The following is a 25779-nucleotide window of genomic DNA, read 5'->3' as shown; positions in this document are numbered from 1 at the left end:
ACCTTTTGTTCGCATTGACGGCACTTTTCAGATGGGCAGCTGTACCTGTACACGCCATCGAAGCTCTGTTTGACTCAATGCCCAGGCGTATAAAGGCCGTTATTGCGGCCAGAGGTAGTTGTTCTGGGTACTGATTTCTCAGGATCTACGCACCCAAATTAAGTGAAAATGTAATCACATGTCAGTTCTAGTATAATATATTTGTCCAATGAATACCCGTTTATCATCTGCATTTCTCCTGGGTGTAGCAATTTTAATGGCCAGTAGTGTACGTCCTCCCTGGACGGAAATGTACGTAACGTACGAGTGCTGGTTGTGACACATGGACGACGACACGTGGAAGTTTCGGTCCGACCGTGATTCGTGCACGGATAGCGGAAGAGGTTAAGGGGAGTAGGACGTCAAACGGGCGGACTTGGAGCAGGAGAGGCACCACGGGACATTTTAATTTTCACTGTCTATACTTTTACAAATAAATTCATAAAACTTTGTCAGCATGATCAGGAAGGATTCAGAATTCACACTCATAGCAGTGGAAGTCCGAAAACATAACGAAATGATTTTTGTTACATGTGAAACTTCATCATTTTTTTCACATACTAATGTCAGTATTTGTTGCTATGGGTACACTTTTCTTGATAAGTAAGAGAGATTATTCGATGAATTTTGCACAGCATTCAAACCACACTTAAAGGTGTGTGAAACTCTAGAATTTTCCAAATCTATTAAAAACTGTGGTAAAAATTGAGGTAATTAACTACAAAAATTTTGTTTTTTCTTATCATGAAGTTTAAAATACAACAGCTCATTTGTTTTTTCATAAATTAAATAAATTCTAGAGTTTGATACACCTGTAAGTATGGTATGTATGCTGTGCAAAATTCATCGAAGACTCTCTCTTACTTATGAAGAAAAGTGTACCTATAGCAACAAATGCAGCCATTAGTAAGTGATAAAATGATGAAATTTCGCACGTTTAAAAAAAAAAAACAAATATTTTGTTATATTTTCGAACTTCCACTGCAATGAGTGTGAATCCTGAATCCTTCCTGGTGATGCTGACAAAGTTTTATGAACTTATTTGTAAAAGTATAGACACTGGAAATTAAAATGTCGTGTGATGCCTCTCCTGCTCCAAGTCGGCCCGTTTGACGTCCTACTCCCCCTTAAGGTGACCGCTGGCCCAAAAACGGAAAATACGTTTTCGAGTGCCAGTTTGGCACAAATTTTCGTTGTGGCCATTCCGTTATACAGCCGATGGTGGTTCATATTCGCAACTGCGGATACGTTTCCTGTGTGAGTAGGAAGGAACTGCAGCGCCACTGATATGAAGTCTCGTCGTATTCACGGAACTGTAGTGGGATGGAAGGAAGGAAGGCGGTATAGCACTGACGTAAAAGCTGCGCCTTGACGCCTAATGTATGCATCGCTCAACGTCAGACCCGTACTCGTTCCGTTTCTAGTCTCTTGTGGATTTCCCACTATTATCCTCTTCGCGAGGGGTAGCTGTTACTAATGTCCAGAGATCAAATCACCGTCGATCTGGAAGAATCCTAAGGAAATGCAATCCGAAAACGAAGGAAGTAGGTTACAGTACACTTGTTCGCCCACTGCTTGAATGCTGCCCACCAGTGCGGGATCCGTACCAGATAGGGTTGATAGAAGAGATAGAGAAGATCCAACGGAGAGCAGCGCGCTTCGTTACAGCAGCATTTAGTATTCGCGAAAGCGTTACGGAGATGATGGATAAACTCCGGGAGAGACGCTCAGTAGCTCGGTACGGGCTTTTGTTGAAGTTTCGAGAACATACCTTCACCGAAGAGTCAAGCAGTATATTGCTACCTCCTACGTATATCTCGCGAAGAGACCACGAGGATAAAATCAGAGAGATTAGAGCCCACACAGAGGCATACCGACAATTCTTCTTTCCACGAACAATATTTGACTGGAATAGAAGGGAGAACGGATAGAGGTACTCAAGGTACCCTCCGGCACACACCGTCAGGTGGCTTGCGGAGTATGGATGTAGATGTAGATCGATAGGATCGAGACGTCGGCTGTAGGGTGCGGCCATCGTGTGTTTACGCAGTCCTGTCTCAGCAAGAGCGGCGAACACCTCTGCGTGACCTGGAGATAAGATAGGGGGAGGCCGCGCGGTCAGCGGCTGGCGGCTGGCGGCTGGCGGCTGGTGGCTGGAGCCTCGGCAGACACAGCCGCGATGCCGTCCGCCAGCGCCAGCGAGGCCCCTCGGCCGCCCAGCCGGCCGGCCAGCGCCAGCCCGCCAGGCTCGCCGCCGTCGGCGCCCACGTCGCCCCCGCGGCCGCGCGCCACCTCCGCCTCCCGGCCCGCCCCCGGCGCCCCCAGGTTCGCCGACGCCGACGCCGACGCCGACGCCGTCGCCTCCGCCCCCTGCAGCCCCCGCGACAAGGCCGCCCCCGCGGAGCGCGACCACCTCCGCCACAAGTCGGCCACCGCCAACGGACATGCCGGCGCCATTCGCCGCCACGTGGCCGGCGCGCCGACCACTGTCCAGGTCAGTTCGGCGGGATACGGAAAAAGAGTAAGCGTAAGGCTGAACCTCCCACTGCTGTGATGGTCCGGGCTGCGGAAGTAAGGAAGAATAGGGTTTATGCACCGTCCATATCGTGGCCATTAGAGACGGAGGGAAGAGAAATTCTTCCAATAATGTGGCATACAGCAAACCAGTGCTTAACAGTATTGGTTCAAAACAGTCTTGGTTGGAATTTTATTTTTTTATTTTTCAACGACGCGTTTCGCCTTATTTAGGCATCTTCAGGTTATCTTTTCTAGATGGACGTGTGTCACACGACTCTGTGACGCATTATGCTTACTACCTGAGCCTCCATCTTATTCTGTTACTCGCTCCTGGGAACGGGAATGCGTTATGCAGATCTTGGTGCCTCTCGCGTCCATCTAGAAAAGATAACCTGAAGATGCCTAAATAAGGCGAAACGCGTCGTTGAAAAATAAAGAAACTAAAATTGCAACCAAGACTGTTTTTAACCAATACGAAGGGAAGAGAACTGACTCGGTTGTGGCCCAGTTGGAGTCTATCCCAAAACTGGTCTCGAGTCATTTGGGAAAACAGTATTCACGGCCTGGGGGCACCGTCGCTGCCACGAATAGTGATAGTCATGGGCTTGACTCAATACAGAGCATGAGCGTGAGTAGAAACGCGTCATTTTTGTGTCACATTTCGTAGGCAGGCCTTAGGGCTTGAAGAATTACCAACGTTACATTACCCGTTAGCCGTTCTGTTGTAATTTATGAATGAGTATCAGTGTTTGTTGTCAGGACTGCACCGATATCCTTCGAATGTCACTGTAAAGTTAATTTCGTACACATGGTGAAAATTGTGTGACTCCACAATTGGCACAATTTCGAAATGCCACTCATGCTGACCTTTATTTACAATCTACTAGTTGCCAGCATACTGCACAAACGATGATCGTCCTAAAGACCTTGATCCACCAAGCCCGTACCACCTCAGATGCCGATAGCGTGCAGACGGAACTGGAGCTCCTGCAAACTGCCTTCCTGAACAACGGATATTTATCTCAATAAGAGCAGAGAGAGTTACAGACGTACGAAAGACAGGACAAGGAAGAGGATGAGGCCTTCAGAGCGACTGCTTGTCTATGATATATTGGAAATATTTCAACTAAAATAGGCGGAATATTAAAAGACATAAAGTTAAACTAATCTTTCGACCTCCTTCCAAATTATCAGAGCTTTTTGGATGTGTTAAAGACTTCTTAGTTGCGCAAAGCAAGTGTGTACAGGATTCCGTGTGAACGTCGAAAATCTTACATACCGCAAACGACGCGCACTGTGCAGGGTCGAGTTATAGAACTAGCAAATAAGTCCGTTATCGCTGAACACTATATTTCCACTGGTCATTCGATGAAATATAACGAAATAAAATTGTGGCCCATACATCAGTCTTTTGGAGTTGAGTCATCAATGAGTCAGTGGAAATACGACTGTGTGAACCATTATGAATCGAATTCTGCATAGGACCCGACTGTAGAAAAATTTCGTGCTCTAAGTAATAGGCGTCGTACTGCGATCTCACAATGCGAAGACAATCGTTTTGATACTGAAGAGGCGAGTTTTCATCACGTAGGGCGCGCAGAGCAGCGCACAGACTTGCAGCAGACGAGCATGCGCTCAAGGAACGCTTACGCAATGCCAACTAGCACACCAAGCATGTGCCGGTGGAATCTTGGTTAGGGCAGCTTAGTGTATAACTCGTTAGTGTTCAGCTGAAGATGGCCAGAAGACTCTGAGCCGAAATATCGTAGCAGCAAGTTACAGACATACGGCAGTTCTCCCGAAATTTTATAGAAAATGCTGAAAATTATTTTACTCTGACAGGCTGCACGGGACACCAAAGCAAATATTTTTCCATAATGTCATATTTTCCTGTGAGAATTTTTAAACTGGTAGAAGGAGTTTTCTTTGGATACAAATTAATTAAACCAAGAAAATCTGTACATTGCATGGGACACTGAAAACACTTCTTCTAATGTGTCTTCCTGTGAGACACCATTGAGGAGGGCATCAAATCTTACTTACAATAGACAAAAAGTAATAAAACAATTTCAATTCTTTGTTGCTAAGAGACAACAACATTAACACAATGCCTCCACTGATATGTAAACAAAGTTTACACTGGCGGGTCACCTTCTGTCTAACACAGTTAAAGACAGAAGCAGTGTCCTTAATTTCTCCTGCTGTTGCTACTGTCCGGGCAGTCAGATCCTGTTCTGATTCAACAGGGGTTTTCTAAACAATGTTGCGCATCTCTCCCCACACGAAAAAGTCGGAGGGGGGGGGGGGGTCAAATCAGGGGATAGAGTAGGCTATGTATAGGACCACCTCTGCCAATCCACTTTTCTGGAAAATGTATCTCAAAGAATCGACGCACACGATGACTGAAATGTCTCGGCGTCCCGTCTTGATGGAAACACATTCGTTGTCTTGCAGCGAGTGGAAAGTGATCTAGCAATTCTGGTAATGCTCTGTGAGGAAATTGTAATAATACTTGCCATTTAATAGCCTAGGTAGGAGATATGACCCAATTAAGCAGATACCAACAACACTTTCCGACACATTCACGTAGAACCGCACTTGATGAGCACCAGGAAATGTGGCAGTTGGATTAAACTCACTACATACATGGTACTTATGGATATTGAAAACCCCCATTGCTATGTAATAAGTACCAACCATATCAGTGTTGTCACTTAAGGTTTATCGTCCCATTGGTAAACATGTACAGTGCTGTGTCAAGACCTACAACTAAATGTGAATACGAAACAGCTAATACAACTGAAGAGTGAAGTATGCACTCTACCGCTACAACAAGAACAATTGCAACAATAAATCAGTTATTACAACTGAAAAGTGGATACGCCCTCCACCGGGTTAAATAATACACGCAAGAAATAATGACATTAGAAAAAAATGTCCGGTGCAACCTCCCAAAGTTAGTCGGTTTAAACAATGTACACCTTGTAGAAGCAAACATAAGGAGGGGTAAATGAGAATCTGTAATGGTTAGTACTCACTCAAGACAGAGCACTGTTAAAAATACGTGCTGAGTGTCAATTGTGAGCAGTCGGCCCTGGTGGTCGAGCGATATAGCGCGTGCCTGAAAACCGAGAGGTCGCAGATCGAATCCCCGCCAGAACACGAAAATTTTCAGTCTGTCTTTATTTTAGCCTCCTTCTCACAACGACGTGAAGAGTCGCCAGGAATAGCACGTCTTTCGGATTCTACATTAAACTGTAGATCCCCTTTCCCCGGATGAATAAATGGAATATAGTAGGGGACACTGAAGTCGCCGAAGTGCCTCCCAATTGAAAGACACACTCGGCCACTCGGCCATTGCGCCAGACTGTATTATAAGCTTTCTTACGTGATCCTTCCTAATCTATTTTATTACCGAGGTAGGAAAATCCGACCACCTGTTCAAGAGGGTCTTTTCACATTTTCAATTAGCCGTCCAGCGTATCCACCCGCTGCGGACATAATTACCATAGTTGTCCTTCTCTTTATGTGCATATTATAACTGTCAGCTAGCAGACGTTCTATTTCGTCGACCGTCGACCGTCGACCGTCCGTCTCATTATCTGTTGACACCAACTACAACCAATCAAAATAAGTTATAAAATAATCCACAGAATAAAGTGGATTCAGGTACCAGGTGCCATAATGGGTGGAGGCACAAAAGCAAAAAATCATTATTTCAAAAGTCCATTTTCAGGTACTATACAGGTAGTATGCAGATGAGAAAGTTTGGCCTGAACGTGGCCAATTATGAGCAAAAATAAGTGAAAAAATTAATTACTGTGCTGATGCCAACAGCATAACAATGCTAGAAAGTTACCGGCCGAAGTACGATTACGTCTGACGAATGGATCTGTGTATTACACCCAGCGAAATGATACGCAGCACAGGAACACAAACCTGATTGCCTGACTCCTCCTGCCGGCACACCTCCAGTACAGCAGACCTGGAGGAAGACCACTGTAAACCGTAGCCTAAACGTCAGTTTAGTTGAGTGACACATATTTTACAACCTGACGCGTCATCATACCCTGAAAACTCTTAGTTTGCGGACACGGGCCGCAGAAGCCTTCGCACTTACGACTGAGCTTGTACTCAAAACTAGTCTACCAGTCCCTATTGGTTAGTCCTAATTTAGCTTCTCCACGGTTACCTTTAATTGTTTCAGGTAATATCGTGAGGCTTCCTCCATAAAAACTGATCTTAATATACTGCCCCGTCCTTGTCCACATTTTTATTCGCTTGCAATGACTACGAAATCAACGGGACATTAATGTGTTACTCTTAAAAACAGTTTCCATCTACGAGGATAAAGAATGTTTCTCCTGATCCTATATTCATACGTAACCCTTTCATCAATATGCGTCATCTAATCGCAGAAGTAGAGAGCTGCAGGAATACTTTACAGGAGACATTCCGACGGGAGAAATCATGGTTTTAGATTTGGATCTCTGTGTGCCCTAGAGACATCAGTTAACCAATCGTAAACACTGGACAGCCTGTAACTTTCTGGACTTATGCAGTTAGTACTTAGCAAGTATTTTCTACCAGCGCACTATCTAATAGTCATTAAGATATTAGAACCGAACTATTAATAAGTAATGAACCCAGTAGCAGTTAAGGGCGGGTAAATGAGATTGTCATCTGATCAGTACTTACACAAAACAGAGGACTGTTTGACGTGTGTAGCAAATAGGATATTTTGTCGTCCCTAAGGGCTGTGTCCGTTATAAGCATTAGGCAACAATCAAAACAACCTTATCTAATGCCGGGATAAAATACCAATAGCTGTTTACAAGCAACACAGTGAAGCTCGGATTACATTTAAGATACAACTTCATTAATAATTTCTAGGTTTTTCTCGACCGTAAAGCCTGTCGTCATCGTAGCTATTAGAAACGATGTATTGCGTAATGCCCTATTTGCTTGTAAAATCACTGCTGTCAGCGGTACCCAATCCCGGTGGACATTGCTATCTCTCGTGATTCGAAACACGGCACACTAACTGGATAGTTTCAAAAATGTATACCTTTACAACTGGAGAATTGTTATTAGAATAAATTACAGAAATTCAGCGCAAATGCAGTGCGAAATCTTGAGAATGACTTGACCGCTGCAGTTAGACGCAGCATTTACGAGATACTGTTATATTATAAGCTGAAATGACGCTCTTCATCAGTATAATCCACCGCAAAGCCGTATGTCATGTTTCAAGTCGAAGGAAAGAAGCTAGAGCCTCAGAATAGTCAGGACAGAGTGAAAAAGTACATTAATAGGTAGAATCTCCAACAGTCACTAGTTCTCTCTTGCGACAAAACAAAGGAATGAGGAACAAAGATGAAGTAGGAACGTTAGAGCACCACTTCTATCAATTCCATATGCTCTGTCAAATCTTGCAGAATGCAGCACACGTTATCTTTGGTTGTGTCTTTCCACATTGTCTTATTATAGCAACAATGGTGTCCCTTAACCGTTTCTACAGTGTCGCATTGAATTCAATTAATAACTATATTCTCACCTGACTAAATACGCTACGCAATATACAACGAAATAAATGAACATCTACGAATGTAATGTCATTTATAAGGCAGACGCAAGGCTGCGTCCCGTTGCAAAATGCGAGTATGTTTGTGAGAGAGCTAGATTGGGCAGTGAAAAACCGCTGTGATAAATTCGATTCTTTGACGTGATTACGGAAAGGGGCCCAAAATTTGAACTCCTGTTGATTGACGTCTTAAGACTTTTATTGTCTAGTCTGAAGTCAATCACACGCCTGTTACCATCTAGCCTTTCGTCTACCTAATACTCTCATGTGACATGCATAGTATGAGCCGCCATCAGAAATATATGCTGTTATGGGCTTCTTAAACTGGTGTCTTTCTTCCCTAGGGTTATTCGCACAACATCACAGGGATTCATTAAATCTCCTGGAGTTATCATTCTTTTATTTCCACATCCGTATGGTATTCCCGTTACGAAATCATGAACCTTGAATTTGACTTCAGATGGAATGCTGTTTGTATGTATCATTTGGGAGGGCAGCGAGAAAGGAGGAGGAGAGTTTAATCTCCCCCCTCCTTCCTTCTCCCATCTACTGTCCACATTAAACAATGCCCAGTCCATGTAATTAATAAGCAAAGTCTTTCATGAAGATTTGAGAGGAGCGAAGATTACAGTAAACTTTTAAGTTTACTTCGCTTGTCATGTTGAGATTGTTCCAGTTCTTATTGTCTAGAGGTCTAATTCTTAAGTTAAAAATCTAGCATCAAGTCCTCACGGTTGGTTTGTTGAACTAAATAAATTGGAAGATTGTTGTTGCAGAATTTTTTTCGTAAATGTATTTGCCACTGATTTTCTCACATTTTAGTATATCATACAGTAGGCCTATTCTGATTTTTCCCATTAACAAAGCCGAAATTACGTTGTTCCCACCTATTATACAAAAGTACGTCCGATCCCATCAGAAGCAAGCTTATGACTCTCACACTCTGCGGAAATAACAATATTCCAAAGCGTTTACAATTTTTTCTTAACAATTGAATTCCTACTAGTTTTCGTTAAATTATTAATTTCGATTACTATTTCATAAATGACTCCACAAATAAACGTAGTAAAGAGTGCAGGATTGCGTTATTAATAATAGAAATTTTAAGTGTGCAAGTAATTCGTAATTTCAAATGTTCCTAAAAAAATAATTTTAACTGTACATTCAGAACTAGTACTTATCGATTATAACATCGAAACTAAAATATTTTATAAAGTAATTCATTTTCATAAATTTTAGCTTGAAATGTAACATACTGTGTATAAAATTATACGAAAGTTCTCAGAAATGCAACTCAGATAAAACTGACCTGCCCAAAATTCGAAAAATAATAATGGTATCAACAACTACTGTTGAGGAAAAGTAAGGATAGAGGAGGATGTCCCGTTACAAGAGGAAGATAAGAAACCAGCGCTGCAGTCGCCTGAATTTATATGGAAGACCTTCTAAAAGCACACTTACGCTTGCCAGTATAGTTCAGCAACTCAACTTCATTAATCTGGTACACGTTTTCGAACGGATCTGGGTCACTTCTGTATCTCCCAAGCTTGCCTCTAACTCCTTACGCTTTATGAGTGGATGAGCTAGTAAGTTCCGTATTACATCACGAGTGCAGGAAGATAAAAAGTTGCTGCTGAAATGAATCGCGCCAACTTGTTTTGTAAATAGATGATATGATGCTGAAAAATCTGCTGCTGGAAATTAAAAGAGCGTTACAAGCAGAACTCTCCTAAACTAATCTCCTGAACGGCACGTGCCTGAGAAATGTGTTACCTCTTGTCCCACGTCTAAGGTCGTTACATGTACTCTCAGGATATTACTGCTCAGATTAATTTCAACACGTGCCTGCTGATAATTTATGTAATGCAATATTTGTACATTCCTCTTTTGAGTTTACTTCACCTAGAACATTATCTGGCACTTTCACAAATACCGGGTGACCAAAAAGTCAGTATAAATTTGAAAACCGAATAAATCACGGAATAATGTAGATAGAGAGGTACAAATTGACACACATGCTTGGAATGTCATGGGGTTTTATTAGAACCAAAAAAATACAAAAGTTCAAAAATGTCCGACAGATGGCGCTTCATCTGATCAGAATAGCAATAATTAGCATAACAAAGTAAGACAAAGCAAAGATGATGTTTTTTACAGGAATTGCTCAATATGTTCACCATCATTCCTCGACAATAGCCGTAGTAAAGGAATAATGTTGTGAACAGCACTGTAAAGCATGTCCGGAGCTATGGTGAGGCATTGGCGTCAGATGTTGCCTTTCAGCATCCCTAGAGATGTCGGTTGATCACGATACACTTGCGACTTCAGGTAACCCCAAAGCCAATAATTGCACGGACTGAGGTCTGGGGACCTGGGATGCCAAGCATGACGAAAGTGGCGGCTGAGCACACGATCATCACCAAACGACGCGCGCAAGAGATCTTTCACGCGTCTAGCAATATGGGGTGGAGCGCCATCCTGCATAAACATCGTACGTTCCAGCAGGTGTTTATCAGCCAGCCTGGGGGGGATGTCATTCTGTAACATACCTCTCACCCGTCACGGTAGCAGTTACTGACGTTTTGTTTTCCAGCGCCATCTGTCGGACATTTTGTGAACTTAGTTTTCTTTTGTTCTAATAAAACCCCATGTCATTCCAAGCATGTGTGTCAATTTGTGCCTCTCTGTCTACATTATTCCGTGGTTTATTAAGTTTTCAAATTTATACTGACTTTTTGATCACCCTGTACATAACATGCGCGTAACTTCGATCTGTCGACTATTGCGCGTATGCGTTAACTTCAACGCTGATATTTGAAAAGTAAATCACGCACAAGAATATCTAGTTCCCTGGGCCAGGATGAGTGTGCGCTGTACATACAGACTGAAGCAAATGTATTAACACAACAACTGTACTCTAAGCTAAAATTGTCATATCTTTTCCTTTCTGCACCATTCTTGCTTTTAACGACATTCAGCTGTGTTGAAACTCTTGCGTCTTTTCCTTTGGAAGATCACTTTTATTTTGCCGAGTCTAACGTTTATGCCCAATTTTATAAAAAATGTGTAAACTAGTGCTAGTTTTGCTTGATTGCGATGGCTGTAAGGTTTCGTTGTGGCCCCTATGAAAGTGACGGCTTTTAAACGTGTTCTAAAATTCCAAATAAATGAGTCTATTCAGACGTGTATCTATCGAGATAACGTAATATCTTTTACAGTCAGGAGTAGAGACAAATTGTATCGCAGTACTACACTCTTCATCACAATTCCCATACCGCAATGTCTAAAACAATAGCTACATGGAAGCCTGCCACTGTAACAATTGTAGGTATTGTCACAATTTTCTACTCAAAAAATATTCGTAGCAAAGATAATTTCGTAGGGAAGTTTGTTTATCTAAAAGCCATAAACATTCGATATTTTTGGAGGTCAACAACAAAACTGCATCCTTTATGGGTGTAAAAAATTATAGACGGTAATTAGTAAAGCCGTAAAACGCTTGTGGGCTTACATTATTAACCAACAACCTACCTTAGTGCATTGTTGATTTCTAGGGGCTGAACGTTTACAGAGAAGTATATAACAAGAAACACTGAAATTAATTTATGATAGAGAACATTCTGTGTTATATGTATAATATGGAATATGTCTAAAACATATAGTACGAAACTATTCAGCATCATGAAATTCAGAGCTTAACACCAGTAAGCGTGTAAATTGTGTTCTTAGAAGCATTGATAATAACAGTTGTGAGCAATCTGAAGGGAATTCGTTTACAACAAATAAATGAAAATAAAGAGGAAAATAAAATCCCAGAACTACCTATGGTTCACAACATTGGGTTTAACATTCTGTCATGCAAATATTTTTCTGCTAGACGAGCAATGATACATTGCATAAAATTCATACGTACTTAAACTGACTGAGCACGTGTGGTAACTGCATCTTTGAAGGGCTTCCTGCGTAGGATTTTACGACACAGGTTAGTTTCGTACGCATCTCAAAAAATTTTTTGAGGAATTTGTTAGGCAAAATACCGATTGTTGGTTATGAAATTAATGAGCGACTATGTGAGTATTCTGAATGATACTTAATGCACAGACGTTTCACATCAGGAGATCAATGCGAAAACAAGCAACAGGAAGACGAAAATGAAAAAGGGCGCACAGCAATCGACACAAAGCAATTTTTAAAGTAAATGGCCAAATGTAGGATTTTATCTGTCGCTCTGTGGTTTGTGTGTCTGTGTGGATGTGTTTAAGAATACGTAGCCCCTAACAGCAGCCGAAGCAGCATCACTGCCGAACAGTCTTCGCGCGTGAAACCTTGATAAACCTGAAGGATGGCAAAGTACTGTGACGTGAGATAGAAACACATCGCTGACAATTTCCACTTGGGCAAAATTGAAATTAACTACGGCGAAACTAAGTTCTATAAATAAATTAACTGTTAAATAACATTTATTTTGCTAGATACGTAAACTCATAATGTTTACTGTGATAATATTCTATGTTTTGGTTCGCATTTTAGCAATTTTATGAACACTGATGGTTATTCCTTTTCACGTGGATTTTTTGAGACTCTCTTCAGAAATGTTGTGAATAAATACTACGAATGTCACTGAAATACAATATGTATGTCTTTATTTTTACTTTAAGTTATTCTTGAATGTTCCTTATGTTTGCTTAGCTGAGTGGAGACATTATACCTCTGCAAAAGAAGTGCCTACCGTATATTTCTAGTCATGGAGTTCGGTACTCAACTCCAGAACTGTCGAGACTTCGCCTGTTGGTCTGTTGGCTGGTGGTGGTTGACCCAGTCTTCTGCCCGATGCAGGCTTGCTTTCGTGACTGTTACTCTCCTTGCAAGTTCAATTATCGTGTGGCTCTCTAGAAAAAGAGGCTCGGTAGTAAAGTGTTGTTGTGGTCTTCAGTCCTGAGACTGGTTTGATGCAGCTCTCCATGCTAATCTATCCCGTGCAAGCTCCTTCATCTCCCAGTACCTACTGTACCTACATCCTTCTGAATCTGTTTAGTGTATTCATCTCTTGGTCTCCCTCTACGATTTTTACCCTCCACGCTGCCCTCCAATGCTAAATTTGTGATCCCTTGATGCCTCAGGACATGTCCTACCAACCGATCCCTTCTTCTAGTCAAGTTGTGCCACAAACTTCTCTTCTCCCCAACCCTATTCAATACCTCCTCATTAGTTATGTGATCTACCCATCTAATCTTCAGCATTCTTCTGTAGCACCACATTTCGAAAGCTTCTATTCCCTTCTTGTCCAAACTATTTATTGTCCATGTTTCACCTCCATACATGGCTACACTCCATACAAATACTTTCAGAAATGACTTCCTGACACTTAAATCTATACTCGATGTTAACAAATTTCTCTTCTTCAGAAACGCTTTCCTTGCCATTGCCAGTCTACATTTTATATCCTCTCTACTTCGACCATCATCAATTATTTTGCTCCCCAAATAGCAAAACTCCTTTACTACTTTAAGTGTCTCATTTCCTAATCTAATTCCCTCAGCATCACCCGACTTAATTCGACTACATTCCATTATCCATTTACTTTTGTTGTAAAGTGGTACATTATAAATCCAAAGGCCTCGGATTCGAACCCTGGTCAACCCTAGGATTTTTTATCTGTCAATAGTCACTTCTTTCAGCTCTATCAGTGTTTGTTGGTGTGAAAAAAACCGAGTGTTATCGTGGTTGGAAATCCACTTGAAACTGTTGGTCCCCCGATACTTGGCTGACGTCTGCGTCGGACGAAGTTAACGGCATACCGCCTCCAACAGGACCATGCCTAGGTGTTGAAAACAGTCTTCGGCTAGATGATTGTTTTACTTTTAGAATGTGTTTGTTTTTATTTGAGTTAGAAAATTGTCAAGGAACGTATGTGTAAGTGAATTAAATAAAATGCAACATGGGCAGGCTGACTTTTACACGGGTTGTGCAGTGCATTTCATTACCAGTTTGTATGTCTACTGCCTAGTGACTCGTAAGATGGGTGTCTACTGGCAAAACCTTACTGATGATCATTTCTTACAGCGAGAATCAATCTTGAGCTTCTCCGCACCAGAAATCGAAATACTTGACAGCAAAGTGTTTTCCGTTGATCGAGAATCATGAAACTTGGCAAGAAACAAGGTTTCACTGTACAAATAAACGAAAAAATCCGAAAATGGTGAATTTGTAATTATAACACATGAAAAAAAATTGTCTTTATTTATGACTGTCTGTCTGTCTGTCTGTCTGTCTGTTTTTTCTCAGCAACTGGTTGGTGTATCACATTGGTAGCTGTTACCTCTCTTTACCCGACGTGCTGTAGAACTCGGTATGGACGTTTCCTTACGTTTTACTGGCCAGCTCAAGTTCTGAAACCTGCTAACTGAATGATTTGTTAGCAATCATTTATTACTGTTTTTAAGGTTACATTCCTCAGATGGTAAAAAAGAAACTCTTATAGAATCACTCTGTTGTCCCCCAGTCTATCAGTCTATCTGTCCGACTATTCAGAGCTATTTTCCTCAGCAATGAGTACACGTATCATATCGAAATTTATGTCACGTACTAAGGTCTACAATCCCTTGGCGATATAAAAAATGAAGCATCTAAGTCAATGTAGCCAAAAGATACAGCCATTAGTGCCACACACACTGCTGGCCATTAAAATTGCAACACCACGAAGATTACGTGCTACAGACGCGAAATTTAACCGACAGGAAGAAGATGCTGTGATATGCAAATGATTTGATTTTCAGAGCATTCACACAAGGTTGGAGCCGGTGGTGACACCTACAACGTGCTGACACGAGGAAAGTTTCCAACCAATTTCTCATACACAAACAGCAGTTGACCGGCTTTGCCTGGTGAAACGTTGTTGTGATGCCTTCTTTACGGAGGAAAAATGTATACCATCACGTTTCCGACTTTGATAAAGGTCGGATTGTAGCCTATCGCGACTGCGATTTATCGTATCGCGACATTGCTGCTCGCGTTGGTCGAGATCCAATGACTGTTAGCAGAATATGGAATCGGTGGGTTCAGGAGGGTAATACGGAACGCCGTGCTGGATCCCAACGGCCTCGTATCACTAGCAGTCGAGATGACAGGCATCTTATCCGCATGGCTGTAACGGATCGTGCAGCCACGTCTCGATCCCTGAGTCAACAGATGGGGACGTTTGCAACACAACAACCATCTGCACGAACAGTTCGAAGACGTTTGCAGCAGCATGGACTATCAGCTTGGAGACCATGGCTGCGGTTACCCTTGACGCTGCATCACAGACAGGAGCGCCTGCGATGGTGTACTCAACAACGAACCTGGATGCACGAATGGCAAAACGTCATTTTTTGGGATGAATTCAGGTTCTGTTTACAGCATCATGATGGTCGCATCCGTGTTTGGCGACATCGCGGTGAACGCACATTGGAAGCGTGTATTCGTCATCGCCATACTGGCGTATCACGCGGCGTGATGGTATGGGGTGCCATTGGTTACACGTCTCGGTCACCTCTTGTTCGTGGACGTTACATTTCAGATGTGTTACGACCCGTGGGTCTACCCTTCATTCGATCCCTGCGAAACTCTACATTTCAGCCGGATAATGCAGGACCGCATATTGCAGGTCCTGTACAGGCCTTTCTTGATACAGATAATGTTCGACTGCTGCCCTGGCCAGCACATTCTCCAGATCTCTCACCAACTGAAAACGTCTGGTTAATGGTGGGCGAGCAACTGGCTCGTCGCAATACGCCAGTCACTACTCTTGATGAACCGTGGTATCGTGTTGAAGCTGTATGGGCAGCTGTACCTGTACACGCCATCGAAGCTCTGTTTGACTCAATGCCCAGGCGTATCAAGGTCGTTATTGCGGCCAGAGGTGGTTGTTCTGGGTACTGATCTTTCAGGGTCTATGCACCCAAATTGCGTGAAAATGTTATCACATGTCAGTTCTAGTATAATATATTTGTCCAACGAATACCCGTTTATCATCTGCATTTCTTTTTGGTGTAGCAATTTTAATGGCCGGTAGTGTATATTACAGGCCATCTAACTTTTGCTGTACGCTGCACTTCACTTAAAAGCACTGCACAGCGTCTGACGCCCTCACATCTACTCACGCAAAAGGCAGTTGTAAGAGGATGAGGGGTCTAGCGAATATTTGCGACCGTCCTTGGGTCCAGCAAGTGAACTATCCAGGAAGGTAGCTGTCTTCCCTATAGAAGGATTTATGAGGAGAGATTTATGGCGGCTCTGCTTAAAGCAAGCCGCATACAACAAGGCAGGTATTGCAATTGGTAAAATTTTATTACACATTACGATAAATAGTGTCAGTCAATGACGAAAAACCCTAATTACTACTCTAACTTACGTAACCGTGGGAAGCATACCAAGACGAAGCAGCTCATCACCAGCCACACAAAACTAGCTGCGTTTCAAATTAATTTCACTTTCCTTCCAACCACAGCTGCATATTACGGACAGTTATTGATTATATTGTAATTGTGCAGTAGCCACCACTATGCTGTCTCATTAATTTATTGCATTAATGTGCATGATTTATATGCAGTGGGTTGCTGCCAAGGAAAGATATATGATAAATGCTCCTCAACTGAAGCGAACTTATTTGTGCAGCAGGCAGTGGCTAATGCCGTTGTTTTGTTGGAGTTTATCATCCTGCCGACATCGAGGTCATCAGGGAGAGGGAGTATTTGGTACTTTATCTGCGAAGGAACGGCCGTGAACTTCTTGAAGGAACGCACACTCCAATCCCGTGAATGATTTTGATGTATAACAGAACAGCTGAACGGGAACCGTTGCAAATGGATTAGGAACGCAGACGTTCTGGTCACGAGTGCAGTGTTTTGAGAATTCTGGTACAGAAGAAACGGGAATGATGGGTTTATTAACCAATTATTCGTCACAAAATATTAGTGGGCGACTGATTTTCGACATCAGACTGTGTACATAGGTACGATTCACGACCAAGCGTCACAGCTTCATTCCAGATTTCTGCGTTTCGATTCCATGCAGCTGAGCTGTGTCTCCGACGTTTTTAATTTGCTGCCCAGTGAAAGAACACTTCTGTAGTAAACTGGCTGTTCACTACCACTGAGTTTCTCTAATAGTAAATAACATTTCATGGTGCGAAAACAATACCGTCAAATGGGGTGAACAGAAACAGTTTTAAACTTTGAAGGAAAAAATTAATAATTAAAAAAATGAAAATTCTATGGGATTATGGAGCTTTGACCTAAACTTTATTTATTATGTCTTGTGACCTAGATCATGATTTTATAACATAAAAAAATAAAAACTTGGTGTTTCTATTCAACACATAGAGACGGGTGATTAGAACAGCAGTGTTAATGTTTTTATTTTTTCTATTTATTGGTACTTTGGATGAATAGTGATACATAAAAATCTATTTTCTTTTTAGACGAACAAGAAACAAAGCTTATCTGGGTCAAAAAAGTTTCATCCTTGACAGTATTAAGAATATTGCACTAATCGTGATTTATTTTACAAATAAACAGCGTTATATCTCTAATTACGTTATTGTAACGTTAAACTAATGAACTTGGTTTATTAAGCCACAGATATCATGTTAAAATGATATCTTTGAATCTACAAGTCGTATCAGCAAAAGTAACAAAGAATTTTCGAACATCTCCTTGACTAAAAAGTGACTTCTCACATTTTAAAATAAATTTGTGTAATCGGCCTTGCTTTTTCAGTAAACAACATAACCTTTATTTCTAAATAACAAATTTTACATGAGTACACTCTAAATTTTTTGTACGATTGAAATAGCACGAAGAACATTTAGTGAAGCGGTGATAAGAGAAATTTTAACACGCTAGCATGTGACACGTTGGCATCATTCTGGAGGCTTTTAACAGCGTGGTGACTCACAATTTCTTTCTTTATCTTTCTCTGATGAAATCATACCTCTGACCCTCTAACTCAAGGGTTTCTACACAGACTGCCACTGCAAATACTGCGTGAACGTACTATACATCACAGCTTATCGCAGCAGCGAGTGACTTGTGGCAGATAAAGTTTTTGTTTCTGTGTATTATCAATGTAGTGAAGTCCATTCATTTTAAAATATCTTCGCAAGCTATGCAGCAGCATAAATTAGGATGCAGGGCCAGTTGTACGAGAAAAAGATGTTGAACAGCAGAGCTTCAATTTAATCATTAGTCTACTGAATTTTACGGCAAAGAAAGGGAAATATCAAGTTCGTCCGTTTCTCGGAAACCATTTTGTTCCTGAAAAGATACGAGTTTAGGACATTGCTGTTAATATAATGCATTCCCCGATGTTAAGCGGGAGGAAAAACTGTATAAGTCCCGCGTTCGGTACTTTTACCATTTTGGTGATGCAACAGTATGTATGTTGGAAAAAGTAATATCTTTCCTGATTCGTTTTGTGGCTTAGTCTCTCGGAATTGTGAGATCTCAAAGTATCTTATCAAAGATAGGTCTTTGGGATAGTCCGTTTTAGTGGTCTTGAGGACATCAAGTGTTTCACCAACAACGATACTGGCCACCAATGTACGTACCTCACGAAAATTTATGCTGTCCTTAATGGCTGCATAGGTTTAAGTACTACTTACATTAAATTATGATGTTAATATTAGACTTTGTGGCTGTGGACTGCTTTAAATAATTACTGTCTACGTTGACTGACAATATTTTGAGACCAATAATCTGCCTCAGGCGGGACTGGCAAAGTTCACACTATTCCAGAATCACTGTCCTTTGGATCTCACTCCTCGTGTAATGTATCTCTCAGACACTGAAGACTCACGATGTGTTTCATTAGTACTTTATTCTGTCTACTAGCGGTGTAAATAAAAAGCTGATCCATGTCCGTGAGTTCTTGTGTTGGTGCTTGATGGACATATTTCTTGTTGCTACTATTGTGTCTATTCTGTGATTACAGTGCTGCGATTACTCGGTCTCCGTATAGACACTGCTTGTCTAGCTGTAACTGTCTGCTCTTTAAACAAAACTTTACTGCTCAACGTTATGGCATCTTCACGGCTTTCAGGCGGTTCGGTTTCCACATGCCACATTGCAGGTCCATCATACTCACAGTAGGAAAAGTGTGCATCAAATCCTTTCCTTTCAAAGGCTCCTCATGCTACTGCCGCGCCTTAACATGGTTGTCAGAAACAGCCTGAATAGCTTGTAAGGGCGTTGTGGCGTAGGTTCTGCTGAGAAATAGCTGTGACGAACAAAAATTCGACACGCTGCGTTGTTTCCGAGTTAATCAGCATTGAATCAGGCCGTCGCGCGCGTAGATTCAAGCAACCCAACAGGACGGTGTCGCCAAACATGTTCTTTATTTAGTTTCCTAAAACTGAACATGATAGCAATACAACATTTTGACACGGGATGGTAGTGAGAATCGAGCCCGTGCCAAAGGCTGAGCTGTGTCGTGCTCTATCATCTAAGCTATGAGAACGGCTGAGACTAAGTGTATCTGGCGGGTTGCTCGAATCTGTGAGCATAACGACCTAATTGGCTAACTTCAATGCTAATTGACTCGGAAACCACACAACGTATCGATTTTTTTCTTAACAGTTATTTCTCAGTGCAACCTACACTGCAACACTATTGAAAGCTTTTCAAACTGTTTCTGAGCACTCTGTATGAGAACACAAAAATAAAAATAGACACTGCCAAAATGCTGACACCAGAAACAGACAAGCCAGACAGTAAGGAAAGGGTGTAGTATGTCACCAACGCTGTGTAACTGGAATTCATGGCAGCCTTGGAAGTCAGTAGTTTTTAATCCTGCTGACCGCGGAGGAGGCAGCAAACAAAAACCCGACAATCTATATTACTGAATGGCTGTAAGGGTCATCTGTTCATCAGCTTCTAGTTGGTACCTGCCTGTCTGACGGGTTACAAGGACCACAAAAATTAGATTTACGGGTTCCATGTAATTACTGACCGAACTTAAAAATTTAATATGCTGTCATTATCTGTTCATTAAGAGATAAAATCTTACGTTAAAGATTTGACACAATAACCCAGATATTAAAGTTAAAAACTTGGTAAATTTCTTGAGCAGCGCAACTCAGTGTGCTCCCTGCCGCCGTTGGATAAGCAGCTGCCAGCAGCAAGTCGTATACTCTTAGCTCACTTATTTGTTACATAGTTTAATTCTTAATTTCTTTGCGTGTTTTTGGGTACTTGCATTGTTTAATTCATAAATTTCGGGCGTATTATAGTATTTGAGAGTTTTAGCATCGCGTTTTAGTATCTGAATAGTGCAAAACCGCCGAGCAGTGTGTCAGTAGTGCGCAAGTAGCAGCATTACTGCATTTACTAGGCAATCTTGTATTTTAATAACCGTTTAAATTTTGTGTCGAATTGTTTGTGCTCTCTGTAGATTAGTTCAGACTTCTTTGCACAACAGTATTAAGAATGGATAGGGACTGGGACTGCTGTGTTCAGATGCGGGCTGAGTTGGCATCCCTTCGCTCCCAGCTTCAGGCAGTGTTGGCTTCGGTCACACAGCTTGAGGGTGTTGCCAATGGGCATCACTGTGGGGGTCCGGATGGGGGTTTGTTGGGGACGGCCAGCTCGTCCCACACGTCCCCTGATCGGACTACGACTGTGGCTGCCCGGGATACTGCCCACATTGAGGCTGACCCCTCACCCGTGGTAGAGTGGGAGGTCGTCTCGAGGTGTGGGAGGGGGCAGAAGACATTCCAGAGGGCTGAACGGGAGGCCTCTCCAGTTTGTCTGACGAACCGGTTTCAGGCTCTGTCTCAGGCTGATACTGATCTTCAGCCGGAGATGGCTGCTTGTCCTGTTTCAGAGGTTGCCCCTCAGTCTGCAAGATCCGGGCGGTCGCAGAGGGTGGGCTTACTGGTAGTTGGGAGCTCCAACGTCAGGCGCGTAATGGGGCCCCTTAGGGATATGGCAGCAGGAGAGGGGAAGAAAACCAATGTGCACTCCGTGTGCATACCGGGGGGAGTCATTCCAGATGTGGAAAGGGTTCTTCCGGATGCCATGAAGGGTACAGGGTGCACCCATCTGCAGGTGGTCGCTCATGACGGCACCAATGATGTGTGTCGCTATGGATCGGAGGAAATCCTCTCTGGCTTCCGGCGGCTATCTGATTTGGTGAAGACTGCCAGTCTCGCTAGCGGGATGAAAGCAGAGCTCACCATCTGCAGCATCGTCGACAGGACTGACTGCGGACCTTTGGTACAGAGCCGAGTGGAGGGTCTGAATCAGAGGCTGAGACGATTCTGCGACCGTGTGGGCTGCAGATTCCTCGACTTGCGCCATAGGGTGGTGGGGTTTCGGGTTCCGCTGGATAGATCAGGAGTCCACTATACACAGCAGGCGGCTACTCGGGTAGCAGGGGTTGTGTGGCGTGGACTGGGCGGTTTTTGAGGTTAGATGGCCTCGGGCAAGTACAGAAAGGGCAACAGTCTCAAAGGGTGCAGGGCAAAGTCAGGACATGCGGGGAACAAGCAGCAATCGGTATTGTAATTGTAAGCTGTCGAAGCTTCATTGGTAAAGTACCGGAACTTCAAGTGCTGATAGAAACCACAGAAGATGAAATCGTTATAGGTGCGGAAAGCTAGCTGATGCCAGAGATAAATCCTGCCGAAATTTTTACAAAGGCACAGACGGTGTTTAGAAAGGATAGATTGCATGCAACCGGTGGTGGCGTGTTTGTCGCTGTTAGTAGTAGTTTATCCTGTAGTGAAGTAGAAGTGGATAGTTCCTGTGAATTATTATGGGTGGAGGTTACACTCAACAACCGGGCTAGGTTAATAATTGGCTCCTTTTACCGACCTCCCGACTCTGCAGCATTAGTGGCAGAACAACTGAGAGAAAATCTGGAATACATTTCACATAAATTTTCTCAGCGTGTTATAGTCTTAGGTGGAGATTTCAATTTACCAGATATAGACTGGGACACTCAGACGTTTAGGACGGGTGGTAGGGACAGAGCATGGAGTGACATTATACTGAGTGCATTATCCGAAAATTACCTCGAGCAATTAAACAGAGAACCGACTCGTGGAGATAACATCTTGGACCTACTGATAACAAACAGACCCGAACTTTTCGACTCTGTAAGCGCAGAACAGGGAATCAGTGATCATGAGGCCGTTGCAGCATCCCTGAATATGGAAGTTAATAGGAATATAAAAAAGGGAGGAAGGTTTATCTGTTTAGCAAGAGTAATAGAAGGCAGATTTCAGACTACACAACAGATCAAAACGAAAATTTTTGTTCCGACACTGACAATGTTGAGTGTTTATGGAAAAAGTTCAAGGCAATCGTAATACGCGTTTTAGACAGGCACGTGCCGAGTAAAACTGTGAGGGGCGAGAAAAACCCACCGTGGTTCAACAACAAAGTTAGGAAGCTACTGCGAAAGCAAAGAGAGCTTCACTGCAAGTTTAAACGCAGCCAAAACCTCTCAGACAAACAGAAGCTAAACGATGTCAAAGTTAGCGTAAGGAGGGCTATGTGTGAAGTGTTCAGTGAATTCGAAGGTAAAATTCTATGTACCGACTTGACACAAAATCCTAGGAAGTTCTGGTCTTACGTTAAATCAGTAAGTAGCTCGAAACAGCATACCCAGGCACTCCGGGATGATGATGGCATTGAAACAGAGGATGACACGCGTAAAGCTGAAATACTAAACACCTTTTTCCAAAGCTGTTTCACAGAGGAAGACCGCACTTCTCTAAATCCTCGCACAAACGAAAAAATTCCTGACATCGAAATAAGTGTCCAAGGAATAGACGAAAGTCCACTGGACCTGACGGGATACCAATTCGATTCTACATAGAGTACGCGAAAGAACTTGCCCCCCTTCTAACAGCCCTGTACCGCAAGTCTCTAGAGGAACGGAAGGTTCCAAATGATTGGAAAAGAGCACAGGTAGTACCAGTCTTCAAGAAGGGTCGTAGAGCAGATGCGCAAAACTATAGACCTATATCTCTGACATCGATCTGTTGTAGAATTTTAGAACATGTTTTTTGCTCGCGTATCATGTAATTTCTGGAAACCAAGAATCTACTCTGTAGGAATCAACATGGATTCCGGAAACAGCGATCGTGTGAGACCCAACTCGCTTTATTTTTTCATGAGACCCAGAAAATATTAGATACAGGCTCCCAGGTAGATGCCCTTTTCCTTGACTTCCGGAAGGCGTTCGATACAGTTCCGCACTGTCTCCTGATAAACAAAGTAAAAGCCTACGGAATATCAGACCAGCTGCTTGGCTGGATTGAAGAGTTTTTAGCAAACAGAACACAGCATGTTGTTCTCAATGGAGAAACGTCTGCAGACGTTAGAGTGACCTCTGGCGTGCCACAGGGGAGTGTTATGGGACCATTACTTTTCACAATATATATAAATGACCTAGTAGATAGTGTCAGCAGCTCCATGCGGCTTTTCGCGGATGATGCTGTAGTATTCAGAGAAGTTGCAGCATTAGAAAATTGTAGCGAAATGCAGGAAGATCTGCAGTGGATAGGCTCTTGGTGCAGGGACTGGCAACTTACCCTTAACATAGACAAATGTAATGTATTGCGAATACATAGAAAGAATGATCCTTTATTGTATGATTATATGATAGCGGAACAAACACTGGTAGCAGTTACTTCTGTAAAATATCTGGGAGTATGCGTGCGGAACGATTTGAAGTGGAATGATCATATAAAATTAATTGTTGGTAAGGCGGGTGCGAGGTTGAGATTCATTGGGAGAGTTCTTAGAAAATGTAGTCCATCAACAAAGGAGGTCGCTTACAAAACACTCGTTCGACCTAAACTTGAGTATTGCTCATCAGTGTGGGATCCGTACCAGGTCAGGTTGACAGAGGGAAAAAATGGTTCAAATGGCTCTGAGCACTATGGGACTTAACATCTGAGGTCATCAGTCCCCTAGAACTTAGAACTACTTAAATCTAACTAACCTAGGGACATCACACACATCCATGCCCGAGGCTGGATTCGAACCTGCGACCGTAGCAGTCGCGTGGTTCCGGACTGACGCGCCTAGAACCGCTTGGCCATCTCGGCCGGCTTGACAGAGGAGATAGAGAAGATCCAAAGAAGAGCGGCGCGTTTCGTCACAGGGTTATTTGGTAAGCGTGATAGCGTTACGGAGATGTTCAGCAAACTCAAGTGGCAGACTCTGCAAGAGAGGCGCTCTGCATCGCGGTATAGCTTGCTGTCCAGGTTTCGAGAGGGTGCGTTTCTGGATGAGGTATCGAATATATTGCTTCCCCCTACTTATACCTCCCGAGGAGATCGCGAATGTAAAATTAGAGAGATTCGAGCGCGTACGGAGGCTTTCCGGCAGTCGTTCTTCCCGCGAACCATACGCGACTGGAACAGGAAAGGGAGGTAATGACAGTGGCACGTAAAGTGCCATCCGCCACACGCCGTTGGGTGACTTGCGGAGTATAAATGTAGATGTAGATGTAGAACTCATGACGTGCAAATTACGCATACTGTATTCATCGAGTATTTGTGGATGAGACCAATTAGTGACTTCCTAGATGCTTTACCCGTAATTTTCAAATCTTCTTCGAATTTTTTGCTCTACGACTCTTCACTCATGACGAAAAAGTCACAATATAAAAAGCTTATTGCTTACTGCATTTTCAGTGTTCATACAGCAAAATTTCAGTTTATTACTTCCTCACTACTAAAACTACTCGGAATACATTTTGCAGATATTATCCAGACACATCACTGAATGTATCTGCAAAATAATGCCGTTGTAAGACAAATAGTTCAGGAGAGATGTCAAAATCACTGAAATACGTGAAAAATTAGCTATTCTTAAAACTGAACGTCAATTAGCCAGAGTATACTCATCCATTATTGGACAATGAGAGCACTTAGCGATTTTCGACAAACTTTAAACATAATTTCCAAAATTTTCTAAACATTTTCTGGCTTCATAAATCAATGAAATGTTTGAGCTGTTTTGTACACGGGGATTAGATTCTTTAAAGAATCTGGCTGAGAGAAGTTTACTAGTAACAAACATAGGCTTCAATTTGAGGAAGAAATTTCTGAAAATGTACGTTTGGAGCACATCATTGAATGGTCGTGAAACGTGGGATGTGGGAATACATGAACAGAAGAGAATCGAATCATTTGAGAGGTGGTGTTACAGAAGAATGTTGAAAATAAAGTGGACTGATGAGATAAGAAATATGACTGTTGACATTTTGAAAAATATCTGGAATCCGATGTATCGATATTAGAACAATCCATAATATGCAGTCGATACATCGAAAGGAATATCGCTACAAGGGTATGTCGCATGAAAAGATATCGAAGTACCGCCGTATAAAAATAACGGCTGCACATTGTAAATATACTGCCGGTTTTAGAGCTGTATACTTAAGTATTGATTTATTGTAAGATAGTACGTACATCAACAAACTAGCAGCCTGCTTATGCCCCTTGAAGAAATGAAAGGAAAACGATTCACGTTCACGCTTGGCGATAACAACTTTGCTAAAAATGGTAACTCCATGTAAGTGGAACAATAAATGGTGTCCTATGGGTTCGCCGTTCGGTTTCGTCACATATCGGATTTGTC

General features: G+C 42.4%; 1 protein-coding gene across 1 annotated transcript in view; it reads left to right on the top strand.

The window, feature by feature from the left end:
- Nucleotides 1-2203: 2203 nt before the first annotated feature.
- LOC124777451 overlaps nucleotides 2204-25779 on the top strand; it is a 194850-nt gene continuing 171274 nt past the window's right edge. The window contains exon 1 of the mRNA XM_047252867.1: nucleotides 2204-2533. Coding sequence (XP_047108823.1) covers nucleotides 2219-2533 — 315 coding nt within the window. The 5' untranslated portion in view covers nucleotides 2204-2218. The remainder of the gene's footprint in view (nucleotides 2534-25779) is intronic.

Source organism: Schistocerca piceifrons, chromosome 2, assembly GCF_021461385.2.
Source record: "Schistocerca piceifrons isolate TAMUIC-IGC-003096 chromosome 2, iqSchPice1.1, whole genome shotgun sequence".
Taxonomy (NCBI): Eukaryota; Metazoa; Arthropoda; class Insecta; order Orthoptera; family Acrididae; genus Schistocerca; species Schistocerca piceifrons.
Note: the sequence above shows the minus strand (reverse complement) of the source record. Positions and strands in the feature narration are given on the sequence as shown.